The sequence below is a fragment of the Cricetulus griseus genome, chromosome 2, assembly GCF_003668045.3.
Source record: "Cricetulus griseus strain 17A/GY chromosome 2, alternate assembly CriGri-PICRH-1.0, whole genome shotgun sequence".
In the NCBI taxonomy this organism is placed as follows: Eukaryota; Metazoa; Chordata; class Mammalia; order Rodentia; family Cricetidae; genus Cricetulus; species Cricetulus griseus.
The window spans coordinates 267,649,587-267,671,245 of record NC_048595.1 but is presented as its reverse complement, the minus strand read 5'-3'; the positions used below and the strand labels follow the sequence as shown (position 1 = coordinate 267,671,245).

The 21,659-nt window shown below is 37.6% G+C and overlaps 1 protein-coding gene across 1 annotated transcript in view; it reads left to right on the top strand.

Annotated features, from left to right (window-relative positions):
• The window catches only part of Lin28b (lin-28 homolog B), an 81,248-nt gene that overhangs the window by 23,859 nt on the left and 35,730 nt on the right, over nucleotides 1-21,659 (top strand). Inside the window, exons 3-4 of the mRNA XM_027401888.1 lie at nucleotides 14,773-14,957; nucleotides 16,362-16,433. Of these exons, the coding sequence (XP_027257689.1) occupies nucleotides 14,773-14,957; nucleotides 16,362-16,433 (257 nt within the window). The remainder of the gene's footprint in view (nucleotides 1-14,772; nucleotides 14,958-16,361; nucleotides 16,434-21,659) is intronic.

Genomic DNA, 21,659 nt, shown 5'->3' with positions numbered 1-21,659 from the left:
GAATGTGCAACTTACCTTGGGAAACTTACAAGGATATACTGCAAGCTGGGTGTCATGCTCATGTGTGTAATTTCAGTACTTGAGAGGGTAAGGCAGGATGACTGTTGCAAGTTCAAGGCTAGTTTGGGCTATAATTTTGTGTTATAATTTTAAAAGATGGTGGGAAGGAGTGACATCATATGACAGGGCTTACATGGGAGGTTTCTTTATTGGGGTGGGGGAGAGAGCACAGAGTGGCCTCATGGGAAGAGAGAGACACCAGGAGACAGAGATAGAGAGGCAGAGAGAGAGAGAGACAGAGAGGCAGAGAGAGAGAGAGAGAGAGAGAGAGAGAGAGAGAGAGAGAGAGAGAGAGAGAGAGAGGGAGGGGGGTGGGGGAGATGGGAGGGGCTAGGGAGAGGGGAAGAGAGAAGAGAAAGAGGAAGAGAGAGAGAAAGCAGGCTGTTTGAAGACAAAGCTGAAGCTGAAGATGTCAGGACCCTGAGCTGGTAGAGTACTTCCTGAGAATGGCAAGTGCATCTTGCCAAGTGACGGGGACAGCATAATGCCTGAATGCTAACATTCTAGGTTTTGAGTTGAGATCCTGTCTCAAAACTAAAATCAAAGGGTAAGAGAGACAGCTTAGTGGGAAACGGAACTTGTGGTGCAAGCATAGTAATACGAGTTTGATCCCTGGAACTTAGAGGTAAAAGGAAAGAATCAGCAGTACACAGTTGTCTTTTGACCTCCACATGTGAGCTGTGGCATATGAATATGCACACAGTTCATGTATGTATGCATATATAATAATAAGTAAATAATTTTTAAAAATCCAAAGGAAATAGTTGTATACCTGAGTTGGTGGGCATTGCAGGCTACACCTGTGCCTGGGATAAATAGTTTCTGAAGAAGAAAGAAAATTCATGAACTAGCAAGAATATGTAAAGTACTCTTGCAAATCAATAAAGGCCAATCAATTAAAATACAGTGAAAAGCATCGGAACAGTCCTTGTTAAGTTTTCCTAGATTACTATATTTGATTTAATTCCCCCTTTGCTGTAATTGGTTTTCACAGCTTTTTACTCTTTATCAAACCTAGTATAAAAAGTTAGGCTTAACTATTTTTCATTTTCTTGTAAATGCGTTTATACCATACAAGATTTATTCTAAACAAATATCTATGTTTTTCTATTTTTTAGCTTGTCTTTTTTAGTCTAGGAAACTTTTTTCTCTACATTTATGGTTTATCCTGTGGAGTGGTATCTAAGTGATACCATAATATCAACACTGACCATGATTGGAATACACTACAAATCATGGCTTGATTCATTGTTTTGTTCATTGTCTAGATCCTTAGAAAGTTAGTGTTTCAGATTAAATTTAATAATGTGTATTGTCTATAAGCCTTGCATTAGAAGTAGCATACATTTATTTTTTTGTATTTTTATGTGTATTAATGTTTGCCTACATGTATGTCTGTGCACTATGTACATGTCCTGCTTGCATTGGAACCCTGCGACTCAAAGTACAGTTGTGATCTACCACGTGGGTGATGGGAACCTGAGTCCTCTGGAAGAGCCATCTTAAGAGTGTTCTTAAGCACTGAGCCATCACTCCAGTCTCTAATTAACACAAAAATATAGAGAATAATTTTATACTATTCAAAACCTACATTCAATTCAGCAAAGAAACTGCTGTGAAATATTCTCAAGCAAACAGAATTCTGACATGTCTTGAATTTTGTTATTTTCTTTTTGTCATTAGTGTCAAAAATGCCATTAAAACATTCATGGGATTATCATTGCTTGTTCATCAGTAGGCTTGGAGATAGATACACGAGATTAGAAAAAAATCAGATGAGAATCAGTGTACCACATGAAATTTACAGAGTTTTACACATTTATCATTCCCTGTTAGTTGTATGCTGTTTACTTTATATCACTAAAATTTAAAAGTAGTTTTCATTTTAGGATATTGGCCTAATTGCCCTCTTAAAAAGATGTGTTTTATTCATATACATGTGAGTATGTGTGTGTATGTGCAACATGTATGCAGGTTCCTGAAAAGGCCAAAAGATGCCAGAATAGCCTTGGATTTTAAGTTGTGGGTTGTCATAAGTAGCCCAGCATGGGTCCTGGGAACTTTATGTTCCTCAAGAGCAACAAGCAGTTTTAACCATTGAGCCATCTCTCTAAGCCCCTCAATCACCTTAAAAATTTGTTTTAGAGAAAGAGACTATTGAGAACCCTTGGTCACAGAAATCCCTCATAGCTTCGATTAAAAATTTTAAATTTCTTTGAGGAAATTCATATAATATGCTTTGAACATGTTCACCCCCCTTAAGTCTTCCTCTTACCACTCTTAATTTTTCCATCACTTCCATCCCGACATTATATGACTACTTCTTTTCTTTTTCCTTCTTTCCCTGTTGAGTCCAGGTTGTGTTTTGCAACTAGGCTAGAATTGGAAACTGTTCTGGTGTGTCATCAGCCTAACAGATATTTACATCACTCAATGCAAAACAAAACTGACTGTCGTTGCCCCAGCAGCTATCCAGAGCTAACAGCTCCCCAGCTAATGGTGGGATTACATATCTACATTCCTATCCTCTGCATTGCAATTTTGTCTGGCAGGGGCACAGGTCTTTTGTGTGCCATCACAATTGCTGTTAGTTTGTATGTCCACATGCCCAGCTGTATCTGGGAAACAGTTTTTCATGAGGTTATCTACTACCTCTGGGTCTTTCAGTCTTTACACCCTTCTTCTGCAAAGATTCTGAGCCTTAGGAAGATAAGCATGCCTGACTTCTGGCTGAGAACTCTTTAATAGTCTTTTGCTCTCAGCACACCTTAGAAAATTTAATGGTACATAGCAACTAAAATTATACAAGTTTGCATTTTAAATTACCATTTTCTTTAATTGTAGAATAAAAAGTAGACAACAAATTTATTAATTTGGAACATTTTCAGCTTACGTGTTGAACAGCAGAAGTTATCCCCAGTACAGTGCTGGTCAGTAAGCCAAGAATAAGCATTTATACAGAAGTGTTTGGTGGGCAGAAGAGAGCGAGAGGGAGGGAGAAAAGAAGGACGGACAGTTAGATCACTGCTTCAGAATGCCTATTTGACCTGAGACTCCATCCTGTTATGTAACCTGGGTAGTGACACTAGCTATAGCCCATTCCCAGAAACTGCTTATGAAACAAAAGTATTTCCCCAATTGTTCTCAGCTGGTGTTGTTCGTTAGCCCACTCTGGCCAATCCCTGAGCAGCATAGAAGGAGTGAGCATCACTCAACTCGGTTTTGATGCACTGTAGGTGGCAAGGGAAGCTGGGATTTGGCCAGACCCACCATCACCTGGGTCACCCAGCTCTAATGCACACCTTGAGTATTACGTATGTCTCTGGTTTTACAAAGGAAAGATTTATTATTAAAATACTTAGATGTTTATAATACCCTTAAGTTTTAAGTCATTGATGTGCTAACTAGTAAAGATGTTGATAAATAAATTATTGGCTATCAGCCAGAAATTACCCAGTATTTTACCCAAAAAGCAGGTTCCATGAGATATATTTTAAAGGGGTAGGAAGAAGCAAGAGACTAATATTCAGTAAATGTGAAATTGTTCTTAAATCAGAGATTAATAGCAGAATATATCATAAGATGTTTGGAACTTATATGTGAAATGAAGAAGTATGCTTATGTTTGCACAATCAAGAATTTCCCACATTTATCACATTTAAAATACTTCTTTTTTTTTCAGAGAGTACTTAATAATTTCCACAGAGCTCCTTGCTTATGAAGCATGCTGTCTCAACACTGAAGTACAGGGCATTCGAATTAACTCGCTAACCCTGTCTATTTCTATTATTGCTGTGTACAGACACCTTTATGTAATGTCTACGTATTGACACTTTTTGTTGTAGTACTTTAAATGTCTTACATCCTATTTACTAATTAGGAAAAAAGACAGGTTTTAAAATATTGTCCTTAAGTTTGACAACCTTCTTAACGTTTCTTATTGTAATCATTTATAGATTAAAAAATCCATGTATGATTATGCCATGTTCAGAAAATAGCATTTTTCTTTTTCTGTCTCAATATCTTTATTTTCCTTTCTTCTTCCCCTTCTCCCTCCTTCCCCTTCCCTCCATTTTTTACTCCTCATTGTCTTCTGACTTTCTTTCCCACGTTTTCTTCCTTTCCCAGCATTTCTTCCTCCCCGCCTTTCTTTTCCATTGCTTTGTGCATATTTAGTAAACACTTCAATGCTGAGCTATATTCTTGGTCCTATTTTGTGTTGTTGCTGCTGCTGCTTATTAAGACGTTGACTAAAAGTCAAGTGTGCGTGGTAATAGAGCAGCAGTTGCAAGCTTGCATCTTGATTCTCAAAACTGGAAGATAGAGCACAGTGAGGATATCAGGAGGCTTTCAAAAGCTCAAAGCTCACTCCTAAGGACACACCTCCTAATCCTTCAAAAACAGTTCCAACAATTAGGGACCAAGGATTCTAGCAGGAGCCTGTAGGGCCCACTTTCCTTCAGAACCATGCCTTGCTTTTCTCCTTTCTTGTTCCTTCTCCACTCTTTTTCTGTCTCTGCTTTCATTACCATTCGGTTCAAAGGATATTCTAATTTTCATTGTGATTTTTTTCTTTGACTTACTGGTTTTTAGACATATGTTGCTAAATTGTAAAATATTTGAGGATATTTAGCTATTACTTCTATAGTTGATTTATTTATAATTCTGCAGTGGAAAGAGGGTATGTCTTCTGTATTTGTATACTTGTAATTTTAATCCCTTCAGATTTGTTAACACTGGATACATGCCTCAGGATTTTTTTCTGCACTTGGAAAGGGTTTAGTGTTTTAGTGAAAGCCTGTTACTCACATAGTTCAAATAGGTTTCCTTCCATATTTTTGTTTGCTTAAAAAACACCTCTTACCAAAATGGCAGCCCACAGACTGGGAAAAGATATTCACCAACCCCACATCTGATAGAGGGCTGATCTCCAAAATATACAAAGAACTCAAGAAGCTAGTCCCCCAAACACCAAACAACCCAATTAAAAAGTGGGGTACAGAACTAAATAGACAATTCTCAATAGAGGAATCTAAAATGGCTGAAAGACACATGAGAAAGTGTTCAACATCCTTAGTCATCAGGGAAATGCAAATCAAAACAACTCTGAGATACCATCTTACTCTTGTCAGAATGGCTAAAATCAAAAATACCAATGACAGTTTATGCTGGAGAGGATGCGGAGAAAGAGGAACACTCCTCCACTGCTGGTGGGAGTGCCAACTTGTACAGCCACTGTGGAAATCAGTATGGCGACTCCTCAAGAAAATGGGAATGAGTCTACCACAAGATCCAGCAATTCCACTCCTAGGCATATACCCAAAAGAAGCACATTCATATAACAAGGACATCTGTTCAACCATGTTCATAGCAGCATTATTTGTAATAGCCAGAAACTGGAAGCAGCCTAGATGCCCCTCAACCGAAGAATGGATAGAGAAATTGTGGTACATTTACACAATGGAGTATTACTCAGCAGAAAAAAACAATGGAATCTTGAAATTTGCAGGCAAATGGATGGAACTCGAAGAAAGCATTCTGAGCGAGGTAACCCAATCACAAAAAGACAAACATGATATGTACTCACTCATATGTGGACCTGCTTTATGATACTTAGTAGTGACCATGCTTTATCAGAGCTGTTTTTAATGATGTTGCTCAGAATGGTTTCCTCCCAGATGATGACTGAGAAGCTAATTAAAAAAAAAAAAAAATGGCACCAAGTACCAAAAGAGTAACAGAACTGTTACAGAATTCTTACTGTCCGTGATATCGGTGGTTGATATACTTATTGTGGCAACTGACTATTTGTTGTTTTATTCACATCTCTGTGAGAACGCTTGGAGAAATCTGAGTTGCATGCATAAACTAATGATTTCTGTGCATAGTCTTTGTTCCGGTAACAGGTAGTGAATAGCTAAAAGGTTTGATGGATGACAGAGAACAGTGTTTTAGGGTAATGGGACAATGTGCAAGAGAAAGGAAGAGATATTAATAAGGTTCCTACATGAAAGAATGGCTAGAGAGGACAAAGGTAAGTGCAGGGAAGCATGCTACTGTAAATGTCTGAGGTATGGGACCTGCTGAAAGGGGTATTCTCATAGCCTTAAAAAAATATCAATCTTGTATCCCAAACCAGGGCAGGATCAAGGCAGGAGCCTGGAGGCATGAACTGAAGCAGAGCCCATGGAGCGGTGCTGTTTACTACTTGCTCAGTTTGCCTTCTTATATAGCTCAGTATCAGCAATGGTACGGCCCCCAATAGGCAGGGGCTCTTCCACACCAATCACCAAGTAAGATAATGTTCTACTAGCCAATCACCCAGGGTTAGTGAGGTCATGGAAGTTATTGGAGAACTTACTACTGTCACTTTATTAAACCGTTATAGTTCCCGAGTTCTAAATATCTTTTTAACCATGGAACTGTACCTCTCGCTCCTCACCAGAGAACCTTGTCTTTGCAAAAAAGGAGGCCATCACAGAAAAATCTAAAGCAGTCAAAATGCACAGAACAAGTGAGCATGGGGTGTTCAGCTGTGATTGATACATTCACAACACAACTCCTCCACCTAAGGCTCACAGAAGAGAGAGCATGAAGATTATAAGAGTTGGAGGAACAGGAGTTTGCTGTGAGATTGTATCTCCTAAAAATGACTCTGAAGCTTCACCCATGTTATGGCGACATTATGGGTGCCTAAACAGGACCTGAAGACAAACTAAAAATGAAGGGGGAAATCTCATGGGCCCCCTCCCATGGACAAAGAACTATAATCAACTAAGCAGTGCTGCTGAGAGCAGGAGAAATAGTCCTGTCCTGCCACCAAGGGTACATTATGTAGGTGCTGGTTTTGGAATTTATAGTCATAGTGCCTTTTTCTTTATCTTCCATATAATCAGCAGGCTTCTACTGCAAAAGGCCATCTCTTCTAATGGTCATCCCAAGCAAGGATGTTGGTTAAGTAAACATTTAAGGGGCTGGAGAAATGGCCTAGTGATTGAGAGCATTACTACTTTTGCAGAGGACCTGAGTCCTGTTCCCCATATCCATGTTGGGCCTTTTACAACCATCTATAACTCCAGCTAAAGGGGTGTCTCATGCCTTTGCCCTCTGTGGATACTGTCAGCCATGCGTGCATGCACACACTCTCCTCTCTCTATGTGTGTATGTATTTAAAATAATGAGTAGTAATGTCTTTTTAAAAGTAACATTTCATATTTACTTAGTTGCACAAATATGCTTCACAGCACAATTACAATACGCTGTGACTGATTTTTCTTTTTCAAGTAGCTTTAGGAATGAAGATAATTTGTTAGTTGCAACTATAACATGTTTGTGGCCATGGGTTTGGCTCTTATGTTGTCTAATTTTATGTCAACTTGACACAAGTTGAACTTATTAGAGAAGAGAGAACCATATGGATATTTGAACATCAACATCACTCCAGAAAGATCCTTCAGGTTCCTCTTGAAGTTAACCTGTCACTGGACTACCTCTACAGAAAACAGCTTGTCTTTTTTTTTTCTCATTCAAACAGCTATTCTTTTTTCTCTTCCTTTGTTCCTTCATTCCTTTCTTTTTAATTAATTAATTAATTTTTTGTATTTTGAGACAAGGTCTCACTATGCAACCCTGGTCATCCTAGAACTCACTATGTAGATCACACTGGCCCTATACTCAGGGATCTACCTACCCTCTGCTTTTGAGATTAAAGAAATGTACTATCATGCTTGCTTTACCTTTTTGTCTTTCTTTCTTTTTTTTTTTTTTAATGAAACCCAGAAGTCAGCTTCCTATTTTAGAACTTGAAATAAATGAGATAACATACTCTCTATGTGTTCTTTAATGAAGCGTCTTTTACCAGGTAATATGAACTGTCAACATTTCCCTGTGTGATTAACTGAAAAGACTGAAAACCCCAGTTCAGTTTCCTATATCCACATGGCATAGCACACACAACCATGTGTAACTGCAGTTCCAGGAAAGCCATCACCTTTTTCTGACTTCTGTGAGCATATGGTACACATATATACATGCAATCAAAACACATACACATAAAATACATTAAAATTTACATTAAATAAATCTAAAAGAAAAGACTTTTGTTTCAGTGTGAATGCTTACATTTAAAAAGAATACAATTGGCTATACCTGTGCTGTTTTACTTCTGTGATCTCTATTTTCCATTTTTGGCTTCATGCGCATTCCTGTCAGTTTTGATTATTACGAATTTGTATTATACTTTGAAGTCAGGTAATGTAATGTTTTCTGTCCTTTTTGGTTTAGCTACTTGGAGGTTTTTGTGATTATATACCAAGTTTAGAATCTGCTTATGTTCAAGACAAACTCCTGCTGTGGAAGAGTTGAAGTGGGTACAAAGTCACATCCCTAGCCAGGAGGCTGATCATAACTGCTAGCTGTTGTGAGAGGGGAAATCAGGGTTTTCTTTTCTTTTTTTTTTTTTCCAATAAAGTGACACGGTATATCAACCACATTCCAGAGCAGGTCCTATGTGCAAGCATTGTCAGTCAACACTAAGTGGACTCCCAAGAGAAAGAGCATGAAGTTGGATGGGTAGGGAGGTGGAGGTGGGCCTAGGATGAGTTGGGGGACAGGGAAGAATATGACCAAAACATACGGCATAAAATTCTCAAAATAAGCTGGGCATTGGTGGCTCACACCTTTAATCCCAGCACCCAGAAGGCAGAGGCAAGCAGATCTCTGTGAGTTCGAGGCCAGCCTGGTCTACAGAGTGAGTTCCAGGACAACCTCCAAAGCAATACAGAGAAGAAACCCTATCTGGAGCCCCTCCCCCCCTAATTCTCAAAATAAAAAACATGATTTAAAATGTCATTGATATTTTCATAGAGAGATCCCATCAAATGTATAGATCATTTTTTTTTGTCAATATGGACATTTTAATGCTATTATTTCTTCTAATCCATGAAAACAGATAATCTCTCCATAATGTGTATTGTCTTGTTTCTTTTTCGGTTCCTTCCACCTCTTTACTCCTGTATTGTATTTTTTGTTTATCTCTATTTTAAATAATTTGCTATTGCCATTCACCATTACTGATTTTCATGTTCATTTTATGTTTTGCAACTTTGTTCATTTAGTAGTTCTTATAAATTGTTTTTCATAGACTTTCTGGAGTTTTCCACCTGTAAGATCACATCATCTTCAAAATGTGATGATTTGACTTTCTCTTCCCACCTTTCTTTCTCTTGTCTGATTGTCTGGCTAGGACTCTCAGTATTGAATAAAAGTCATAAAAGTAGATGTCCTTGTCTTACCTAGGACTCATTTAACTTTTCTTTGGTATAATGTTAACTGTTGGTTTATTAGAAATGCCTTTTGTTGTGTGTAAGTATGTTCCTTCTATGGTTTTGTTCAGCATTTTTGTCATGTTGAATTTAATCAATTGACTTTTCTGCATTTTATTGAGATAATTGGTTTTATTCTTCCTTTCCTTTTGCTTATTGATTTGACTATGTTGAACTGTTCTTACATTGTGCTTCTTGACTTGGCTATGTTGAGTCCTTCTTGCATACTGGTATTGATCCTGGCTTTATTGTGGTAAGTGATCTTTTTTTAATGTGTTGGTCAGTTTGTTTTGCTAGAACCTTGTTGCAGATGTTTACATCTGTGTTCATCAAGAATATTGACTAGTAGCTTCCTTTTTAAATTTTATTTTTGTTTAGTTTGGGTATCAGGGTAGTCACACTTTATAGAGTATGTTAAGACAATAGTATTGGAACTTTTTAAAGTTCCCTCTGATGGGAAACTTTATTGCTGATTCATTTTCACTGTTACTGGTCTGTTAGGTTTTCTGTTTCTTTGGTAAATGTCTATAGGAATTCGTTCTTTTCTTCTGAGTTAGAAAATTTGTTGGCATTGCTAGGCCTGATGATGCATGCCTGTAACCCCAGCTATTCAGAGATTGGGGCAGAAAGAAAATATCAAGCCCAGTGTGGAAACTTAGATCCCGAAAGAGGACTGGGCATGCAGCTTACTAACTGGGCACTTGTCTGGCATGTGCAAGGTCCTAGAGCCCATCCTACTCCTGCAAGTAAGTATTTGAATCAGTAAAATAAAATTTGTCAGCATATTGCTCATAGTGATCTGTAATCATTTGTATTTCTATGTTCAGTTTTGATGCAGCCCTTTCCATTCTGGTTTTCTAAATTTGAGTTTGATCACTTTTTTGAAGAATATTTTATTTTACTAATTTAAAAATCTGTTTGAACTGTTTCTATTCTGATTTTTGCTATCTCTCTCCTAATTTGAGGTTCCGTTTGATTTTTTCTTGAGATGTAATATTTATTTGCACTCTTTCTGGCTTGTGTTTTTGGCATTGGCTGCTGTGGGCATTCCTTCTACTGCCTCACTGGTTGTTCAGGAGAAAATCATTTAGTGTCCATCTACATGAACAGTTTAAAGGCCTTTGTGTCTGATTTGCAGTTTTACTGTGTTAGGGTCAGAAATGATAGCTGATGTGAAGTCCTAGAAATGTTTTTTGTTCTGATGATGGATGCATATTCAGTTATTGTATGGAATTTTCTCTGTATGTTTGCTAGGCCCTTGATTTCATTTAAATTACACTTTATTTATTTAGGGGTACAGGGTGTTCAAGTGTGCCATAATGCATGTGTGGAGGTCAGAGGATAACTTGTGCAAGTCATTCTTCTTACAGTGTATAGGTCCTGGGAAATCAAGCGCCGGCTTGGCAGCAGACATCTCTACTCACTGAGCCATTTCATTGTCCTTTCCTTGCAGCATCCCTCAGCATTTTTTTTTTTTAAACCAAATAATCTGATGGGTTTATGTTTGGGATTTTGTATTTTTTGATAGAAATGGTTCATTTAAATTTTTAAATTTGCTAGTTGTATGCTGCTATTATAAAAACTTCAGTGTATTTTTGAGAATTACTTATTAATTCTTAGTAGTTACTTCGGATATTCCTTTTTTTTTTTTTTTTTTTTGTTTTGTTTTGTTTTCAAGACAGAGTTTCTCTGTGGCCTTGGAGGCTCTCCTGGAACTAGCTCTTGTAGACCAGGTTGGTCTCGAACTCACAGAGATCTGCCTGCCTCTGCCTCTGCCTCTGCCTCCAGAGTGCTGGGACTAAAGGTGTGTGCCACCACCATCTGGTAGGAAGTACTTGGGATATTCTACACAGTCATATTATGTTTAAATATAGACAAGTTTCCTTCCTTTCTAATATTGTTGCCATTTTTTTTTTTTTATTGCAAAGTCTGAAGCCTCAAACACACGGGTGCAGAGAGAAGGTCAGAGTGGGACCTGCCGCCTTCTTTCCCACCCAGAGTGGTTTCCAAACTTCAGTGAGAAAACCCGTGATCCTTTTCTGTTTGTTTGTTTGAGACAGGTTTGCTCTGTATAACCGCCCTGGCTGTCCTGGCACTTGCTTTGTTCCAGGCCTCTAACTCACTGAGATCAGCCTGTCTCTGCCTTCTGAGTGCTGGGATTAGAGGTGTGCACCCCCACTCCTGGCCAGTAGAGCATGGGACTCTTAATCTCAGGGTTGTGGATTCGTGACCCACATTGGGTGCCAAAATGTAAAATGGGAGTTTTGAATTGGTCCAAGTAATAAAAACTCTGAGGCAGATATAGAGGAAAATGCTGAGAGATCAGAAAAAAAGGAACAAGCCATACCTTACCTTCTTAGGGTCTCAGAAGACAAGAGAGCAAGTTCCTATTTCTCCCTGCTTATGTACTCTCTCCGCCCAGCCATCTCACTTCCTGTTTCTTCCCAACCATCTCACTTCCTGTCTGTCTGTACAGACCTCCAGACCTCTATGGTTAGCTAGTGGCAAGCTCCATTCTGTGACCTTTAAACAGGCTTTATTTGCACAAGCAAGATATCACCACAGTTAATGGTTTTCCTCCTTCAGGGAGATAAACAGGGCCATTTCTGAATGGACTGCCAGACAAGATAGCTAGGTCAGGGACTTTCTTAATGGCTGGAAGCTCCAAGGTAAATAGAGAGCAGAATGTTTTAAATCTCTGTGATCTTCCTTGTGGAAAACAAGAGAACAGGTCAAAGGTGAGAGGAGAAGGTCAGAGGGGAAAAGCTTTGAGGTTCTAAGGCCTGAAACACGCCAATAATCTTGTCATGTAAGGAAATAATATTGGCTGTAGGAATTGTGAGCCAGGGACAATGTATGAAAACCATAAAATCTTACCACGTTGTCTTATTTTGCAAAGAATTGATCATTTTTCTAAGTTGTTACTTTGGGGAATTTTAAAAAATTCATCATGTTCTGCTATACTTTTTAATGTAGGATCGGTGGTGATAAACCTACCCTAATTCCTGATTTTTTGTGGCTGTGATTTTGTGCCCTTATTAAGTCATTATCTTTCACCTTTTAACTTAAAGTACTCTGTAGTGTCATTCTAGCATAAGTGCATTGTCAGCATTACTATTTTCCTTAAGGGCCATTTTTCAGTTAGGTAAGGGTGACTTGAACAGAAGTGGCACCCTACCTTGGGTTGATCTGGTAACCATGATGCCTAGTCACTAATGATCAGGTAGGAAGTAGATACACAGGATACTGAAGGGATGATTCATCCTTCTTGGGATCAGGTGCGATGCCAGAAATTTCATCATGCTTCTCAAATTGATTTACATCTTAAGCTTATCAGTTATTTCTGAATGTTTTCATTTAATATTTTCTAGTTACTGTTACCTTAGGTAATGGGAACTGTAGGAAGCAAGCTGGGGTAAACGGGACTACTGTATCTAGCAGTCAGTTTACTGTTACTATGATGAAGACAAGTTTTACACATAAGAGAGGCTCATGTGGTTCACAGTTAAGGAGGTGGTGGGGCACTGCTTCTGCCTGTGGAAAAGGTCCAGTGGGTAGATAACACCATGGTGGGGATACACAGCAAGACAAGAGATTACATCACAGAACAGGACGTCAGAGAGACTGCAGTCCACAGTATCTATAGAAAGCACGAGTCCAGTTGACCTTTGGCCCTCCTAGTAGACCCAGCCCCTGGAAAACTGCACACTGTTTCCCAACTTGGGAGCTGTGAATTTTTGGAACACAAACCCTGCTCTCACAATCTCTTTTTCAGATTCGTAGTTACTAAGAACAAACTGCATCAGCAGAAAAGACAGAAACTGCTTCTTTCCTTTGCCAGACAAATCCAGAAACGTCCTTCCAGACTGTACAGTCCCCACATTAGATCAGAAAAGTCCTTCCAGACTGCACAGTCCCCACATTAGATAGGAAAGTCCTTACAGATCTCACATTCCCCACATTAGATCAGAAAAGTCCTTACAGACTGAGGTCTTCTGAGTTGGATTTGTGAAAAACACAAAAAAGAATCCAGACAGGTAAATAAAAAACTAAAGATTAATTATCTTAGTACATTTTGAATCAGCATATTTACCTTGACAGAAAAAGTAATAAGAGTGAAAGAATATTTAAAACCCAGGTTATGATTTTATAACTGAGAAAAAATTTAAATAAGCTATGTAAGTCAGTTGTTCTAGTATAAAATGCTCCCAGAATACAATCAAGTGTCATATAGACTGTTTTATAGCAGTCATCTCTACAAAAATAGACTTTAAAAATTGTATTTTTGACCCCATATCAAATGGCTATCCCTAAAAACATGCATATGATCAACGTTATACAGACTGGGCAGGTTATATTTAGTGATATACCACCAAATAGTATATACATATATACATACACACACACACACACACACACACACACACACACACACACACACACACGAATTTAATAGCAGTGAATGAGAAAGAGACCGTGAATTTCAAAGATAACAAAAAGGGGTATAATATCAGAGGGCTTGGAGTGAAGAAAGGGAATGGGCAAATGATATAAATATAGTATAATTTCAAAAAGAAAAGAAAAAGTGTTGTTGGCATCATGGCAGGCACATGTTCCTTTTTAAAGGCACAATATCACATGTTTGTCTTCATACATCAATGCATGTAGCACTAAATATCTTTAGTTTTTTAAGGGAAAAAATGATGTTGTTTAGCACACTACAAAGAGAGCAGTGGGTAAGGCAGTAACAGAAAACCACCTGGCCAGAGCTAAGTAAAAACTTTAGTAATGGCAATCTTGATAATATTTTATAATATGACTCTCAGTACAATTTATTTAATCAATGGCATTAAAATGATGTTAAGGCTGATATAATTTCCTTTACCAGACAGTGCTGTAGATGCCTAAAAAAATTAATCTCTATGTGAGTTTGTATATAGTAGGGTCCTCTTTTTAAAAGTGTTATTGCATTTATTGTATGTGTGTGCATGTGTGTATGTATGTATGCGTACGTGCACTCGTGTGTGGATATGGTGCACATGTGGAGGTCAGAGGTCAGCTTGGAGTCAGTTCTTTCCTTCTTCATGTGGTCCTGGGGACTGAGCTCAGATCAGGATGGTGGCATCGCTTTGGTTTCATACTAGAGCCTTTGTGGTAGAATGGATGGGACAGGAATGTGTACATTTACATTTCTGTATCACAAAGTTGCTTTTTACACAGTGGTATAGGATTTCAATTACCAGCATTGTAATGTTTATCAAACCTCAATAAAATAAAACTCTACTTTTGTAATGGATAACAGAATTCTTGATAATCTTAAAATTTTACAGATAATTTATAAAACAGTGACAATCATTATCTCTTTCTCTCTTTTCCCTCCTCTTTATAGAGCAAACTATTCATGGAAGGATTTAGAAGCTTGAAAGAAGGAGAGCCAGTAGAATTTACATTTAAAAAGTCCCCCAAAGGACTTGAATCAATAAGGGTAACAGGCCCAGGTGGGAGCCCCTGCTTAGGAAGTGAAAGAAGACCTAAAGGGAAGACACAGCCGAAAAGAAAACCAAAGGGAGACAGGTAAGGTACTTGGCTGACTTATGACTGTATTCTACTTGGAAAATATTTGTAAGATTTTCCTATCATTTTGCTTATGGATTTTATGGAGCAAGAAGATGCATTCACTGTGCTGTTGAATAGACTTATCAAGATGACAGTCTTGTCTTGCAGTTTGCACTATCTTCAGAGTATGGAGACGCAGTTAGCATGAAGTGTGGGATAGTGCTATGACTACCATTCCCTAGACTATTGGAAGACGAGAGGAGGAACTCAAATTCTTACAGAAGAAATGCCTCTCTCTCTACAGTTTTCTGATTCTCCACTTGCTTTTTCCAGTGAGAGTATACTTACTGGTTTGTTTTTAAAATGGAGACTCACATTTTGAAAATCTAAACATTAAAAACTGACGTTAGTGGGAAAAGTCACTTGAAATCCCAAATGCAGATAGAAGTCATAAACTATATGCTATTTTTTGTTTTTTAAAACCAACTCTTAGATGTCATTAATTAACACCTGCATACATTCTCTATAAGACAAGCAATGCTGTCAGGGCTATTGAATCTGTTTTCTGTGCTTAGAAATCAGCACCACTGTATCAATTCTTATGTGTACATTTTAAAAATAGTCTGATTATATTCTTAGAATAAATATTTACTACTAAAAATCTGAACCAAAAATTATGTATGGAAAGTTTTTGGTACCTGGTTCTAAACTGCTGCCTAGAATAATTAGAGTAAAAAAAAAAAAATACAACAAAAGTGAGATGGTTTCTGAATGTTATTTACGTTTTTCTAATTACATAGCTGTGGACCTCTGTGGTTTTTGTCTTTTGTAACATTTGGCTGCTTCATATATGAACTTTGATTATAGAAAAAATATAGCATCATTAGAATTAGTTTAAAACAAACATAATCTCATAATCCAGTTTACTTCTTTAGACCAGCTGGCTTTTTCTTGCCATCACAAAATACTTGAGAAAATTAACTTAAAAGAGGAAAAATTAATTTTGCTTACTTCATGACTGTTGGAAAGGAGAGAGGGTTGGCAGAGGACTTGAAGGTACATCCTTAGTAATCTGTTTTTGCCAACTAGATCCCACCTTCTTAAACCCAATTTGCTGTTAAGCTATGAACCCACTGATGTTATTAAAGTGAACCATTTCCCAAAGGCCCTGCTTCTGAACACTCCTGCCTCCAAGGAGGCCAAGCCTTTAACCTGAGCTCTTCAGAAGTGCTTAGATCTAAATCATGACATTTCTTAAAGTGCCTCCTGACAGCTGTCACTTTAGGTAATTTGGAGAAGCAAGGATGGAAGCTGCGAAATGAATTAGGGATGCTTTTCCAGTATACCAGAAAGAGATGGTGGTGGTTTGAAGTGGGGTGGTAGACAAAGAAGTGGTGAGCGAAATTCCTGTATGTTTTGAAGGTGGAGACGGCAGGACTTACTGATGGATCAGATGTGGACTGTGAGAGAAGAAGAGTCCAGGATGATTCCAAGGTTTGTTTTGCCTGGGTAACAAGAAAGATGGAGGGACCAGTTGCCAAGATGGGAAAAACTGCAGAAGGAGCAATACATCCACAGTTTGGCTTGGGGCATGATGAGTGCACAGGGGTTACAAGTTAGGTGGAAGGGTACATGATATGGAGGTCTAGGGCAGAAAACTAGAGTTCAGCAGTAGTCAGTGAAATGATATTTATACCCATAAGGAAAAGAGGGATCTGCCTGGGTCATTCTAGCACTGAAAAGTAGCGGTGAAAGAGGATGCGGAAGCAATGGGAGCAGAAGGTCATCTAGAAGGGTTCTGTCTTAGAAGACTGGGAAAGAAAATCAAGGAGGTAGGTACCAAGACTGTTGAGAGATTCTGATGATACACTGATCACGATGACCACTGAGACTCCAACAACTTAGCAACACAGCAGTGACTAGTGGATGTGATAGGAATAACTCTGCAGACTGGTGGGAGTGAAAGCTTGTGCATCGTGTTCAGCAGAGAATGACAGGAGAGGGAGCAGAAGAAGCAAGTACAGTATGGGGGCATTTTCTAAAGGTTAAGACATTACAGAGTTTATGTGTGTTGATGGGGAGTGGTTTCATAGAAAAGAGAGAGTCATCATGTAGGGGAGAGGAGATGGTTGCTTCAGTGATTCTCATGAAACTGAAAGCATGGCTCTGAGGTCTGAATGTTCATGAGCTGACATGAAGATGGAGTGAGATGATGAGCAGTATCTAAAACAATGATAGGGACCTGTCAAACAGGTGTAGATGCTGTCTAGGACATGTTGTTAGGAGTGGAAATTTGAGCACTGAAGTTAATAGCAATTCTATAGATTAAAGGTCATGGGGATGAAACCAGTGGCTCTAAGAAGGAAAAGAAAACTTTTCATTGTGATAAGAAATGAATTACTTACTGTCTTAAGGCGTGTCCTCCAACAAAATGCTTACTAATTTCAAAAGTAAATGAGTAGAGAAGTTTGACCCATAACATCTTGCTCACATGGTCAAAGATAAAAATGATCAGTAATGGGAAGACTTAAAGAAAATGGTACTGGATGACAGAATACTACACAGCCTGACTTCCACGACTGCCTTGCTGAAGATGAATAAACTCAAGCTAATTTAAGGGACTACCACACAAATACAAACGAACACCTAGATTCATCCCAGTGTTTCAAAACTCATAATTCTTATTCTTCTCTACCTTAAAGTGTAAAGGTAGGCAGAAAGGATGTAGTTAGATTCAAGTTTCAAAAAACTTAGCACAATAACCTCAATATATAAGCAGTGCAAGAGGAAGAGAAGCACATTTAAGAGATTTAGATACTGGTATAAGCCCCTTTTGAACTTAAAGCTTACAAAATTTTGAGAATAATGGTGTTAGTGCTGGGGATATGGATTCATGGGGAAGCTCTTGCCTTGTTATGTGCAAGGCCTTGGTCTTAATGCTGGATAGTTAAGAAAATGACAGTAATGATTCGTTCCCTGAAGCATGAGAAAGGCAGGCTTCCAGTTCATTCTTCTTTAAGAGAAAGATTAACATTGGCACAATTTTCTATGTTTTCCTTGTTTGGAATGTTAATTTTACTTTATTTACTGTCATAACAATTTATATTTTTATTCACAGTTTTATGAATTCTCACATGCGTAAATTACCCCCTCACCATTATGAATTACTCAGAGCAGTCAATTACCCCCCAACAAACAACCTCTCACAGCCTTTTATGCTACCTACACCTAATCTATCACTTTGGCAACCAGTAACATGTTCCTTCATATTATGATTGGCTTTGTTTTTGTGGCATATGTGCTTTTGAAATTTATCTGCAATGTTGAATATGTCGGTAGTTCATTCTCTTAGATTGTTGGGTAATATTCCAATTATTAGGCTATAACAGTGTCTATCTAATTCATTTGTTGAGGGATTTGGGTATTTTCCAGGTGTGGCAATTATGAACAGCATCTACAAAGACTCAGGTGTGAGTTTGCACAATTAGTCTTTGGTTTTGGAGTCAGACATCTATATACTGTGGTCATGGGTATGTGTTTACCTTGGTTTTGTAGAGGAATCATGTTCTCCTGCATTTCTGTCAGCAGTGTGCAAGCTGCCTGCTATGAATATTTGCCAGTAATTGATGTTTTCCAACTGGACATAAGCCTAGCTACCCATATATGTAATGGTCATAGTAATTAGGGTATATTGTCATGGCTATGGCTGCTCATGCTAAACATTGTTCAAGGCATTTTGATGCTGCTGTCTTTGTTCTCTGGTGAACCGTGTCTTTGCTCTTTCTCTCTTTCTCTTTCTTTCTTTCTTTCTTTCTTTCTTTCTTTCTTTCTTTCTTTCTTTCTTTCTGAGATCTTTATTTTCTTCTTATTACTCTGAGAGCTTTTAATATACATTGTGATATAGGACACTTGCCAGATAAACTTTTCCAAATATTTTCTTCTATTCTGTATCCTGTTTTCCTCTCTTTTAAATAATCTTATAGTATAAAAGTTTTTGATTTTGATAAGGACAGTTTATTTAACGTTTGCTTGATGTCATGTTTAAGAATCCTTTGCTTAAAATATGGGCATGGTGGCTCCCCTCTTTAATCCTAGCACATGAGAGGCCGAGACAGGTGATATCTGAATTTGGGGCCAGCCTGGTCTACAGAGTGAGTTCTAGGACAGCCAGGGCTATTAAATAAACCCTGTCTCAAAAATAAACAAATACATAAATAAATTAAAACCCCCCCAAAACAAAATAAAAAAGAGAATTGTTTGCTTACCACCAGAATGCAGTATTTCCTTCCATGTCTCTCTGGTAGGATGCTTTTTTTTTTTTTAATTTTCAGGATAAGGTTTCTTTGTAGCTTTGGAGGCTGTCCAGGAACTCTCTCAGTAGACCAGGCTGGCCTTGAACTCACATAGATCTACCTGCCTCTGCTGCCCTAGTGCTGGGATTAAAGGTGGGTGCCACCATTGCCCGGCTATTTTTTGGTTTTTATTCCTATTTAGTTATATGTTTTGCATTTGCTCAATTATCCAATTAGAGTTAGCTTTGTATGTGGTTTAACATTTAGATTGATTCATTTCTTTAGGAATCATATGAATTGTTTAGGAATCATATGAATTGTTTAGAAATGAAGAGTGTTCATTCTGTAAAGTGGAGTCTTCCATGTTAGTGAAGATTTCTTACAATTTTAGATGAAATAATTTATTTGCTGTTTAGTTTGTTTTATGTTCATCTTCAGAAGAGTAAGGAGACAAAAACCTCTTGTAACTTTCCTCATTATAAAATGAAGATAGCTGATGAAAAATAAGAGACCTTATGCTTTTTCTTAAAAACAAGACTAGTCTTGGTACCTTTCTCTGAAGAACACAATTTACTATGAACAAGTAAATTTTAACACTTAAATTTGAGGTAGACTAATAAAATGATAATTTTGTCCACCATTGTATTTACATGAATTAATAATGTCAGATTACATTATGGAATTAACTTTCATCATGAAAGTTTAGTTTATATTTGCAGATATTTGGAATGACTAAACAGACTTGCAGTGAGACTAATAGTATAAAAATCTTTGTACAGGTGAAGTAACAATGCTAAATAATTAGTAAATGAAATACACATAACTTTTAAGAACATCTGTAGTGAATTCACATATGGAAGATGTCTCTGTGGGATAGATATCTGGTTCTGGGACTTGTCTGTTTACTCTCTTCTTTCCTCTTAGAATTCTGTTTTCCCCCAGTGTAGTGACTGTTGTCTTTGTTCTCCTTAACATGTTCTCTGACCCAACCACACACCCTGATAATAATGGAAGGCCTTTTGTAACAGTGGTGACTTGAATTTTTTAAAAATAACTTAGATTTTTAAAAGTAACTGAGAGAGTATTCTAGTGCTTCCAATTAATTTGGTGCAATATTTAATTTTTAAACTATACTAGCACTTTTTTCTTTTATATAATTTAAAGTAGTATTTTGTTTCTAAAGAATGATAATTGCTACAGTTTTGTTTGTTTCTGAGTAGAAGTTCCTTTATTTGGTACTATTAAAAAGAGTGTTTAGACCTAGATGGTTTTTATTTATACTTATTCTGAGTTTGGCATTCCTGGTAGTCCAATATTGAAATGACACATTGTGATATGCTATCTTTATGGCCAAAAAAGACCTGTGTGAGTATAAATAGAATCTAATTATATGGTATCTGGTTGAAACTCAACTCATAAGTTAAACACACACACACACACACACACACACACACACACACACACACACACACACACAATGACCCTGGTTTTTATGTGAGATTCATGATGGTTAATTTTTACAAAACTATAATTTTGTGACTCAAATTATTTTACATTTGTAAGAAAGTTTTGGAAGAGCCTCGGGTGTTGGTTAATGAAGAGCTGTGTGTTTCCTTTATCGGGTGGAAAATGTTTAAATGATGCCCTTGTGCACTCTTGGGATAGGATAGCTACAAACTGGACACTGGTAGTTCTTCCCTTGACCCACTCTGTGCTCCTAACCTTCCCCATTCATTCTCTCCATTGTGTACTTTGGTGGTTCCTAGTTACTTTATGTGGGAAATCTAGTGCTGTGTCTTTTGAAATCTTAATAGCATTCCTGAAAATAATAAGCCCATGCTTACACTTTACTGTTTTACTTTAAGATGTCCCTCGGTTGTATTATTTTCATTTTTACTATATCCCAGAACCTGTTTCCCAAAGACAATTAAAATGCTGTTTGCTGGAGGTGTTTGAAAAAAATGTAAATTGATGAATTCCAATAAATAACTGTTTCACCCTGATACTTGTGTGATTAGATTTAGGAATTTGCTGTTTAGTAGGTTCCTATTGTGGCAGAGAAATCTTTCAGGCATGAATTGATAGGCCAGATCCTTTGAGGTCTGTCTACCCTGACCTATGACCCCTATTCTTACAAGATCAACATCTGAGGGCAGGAGATTAAGGCACTTTAAAGGATGGAATGGTAAATGGAATGGAAAAATTAGCTAGCACATTTTGGGTGCAAAACATCAAAGTCATCAAATAGCTTGCTTATTTTAAACCAGGCTTATGGTTGTAACAAGCTAATTTTACCATGTCTATTGGATTCAGAAAAAAAAAGTTTAACTTTAGGGTACTGTTATATCATAATACATTTTAAGTGTATGATATATATTACATTCATACACTTAACCTCAAAATGTCAGGAAATGCAAAATAATTTGTC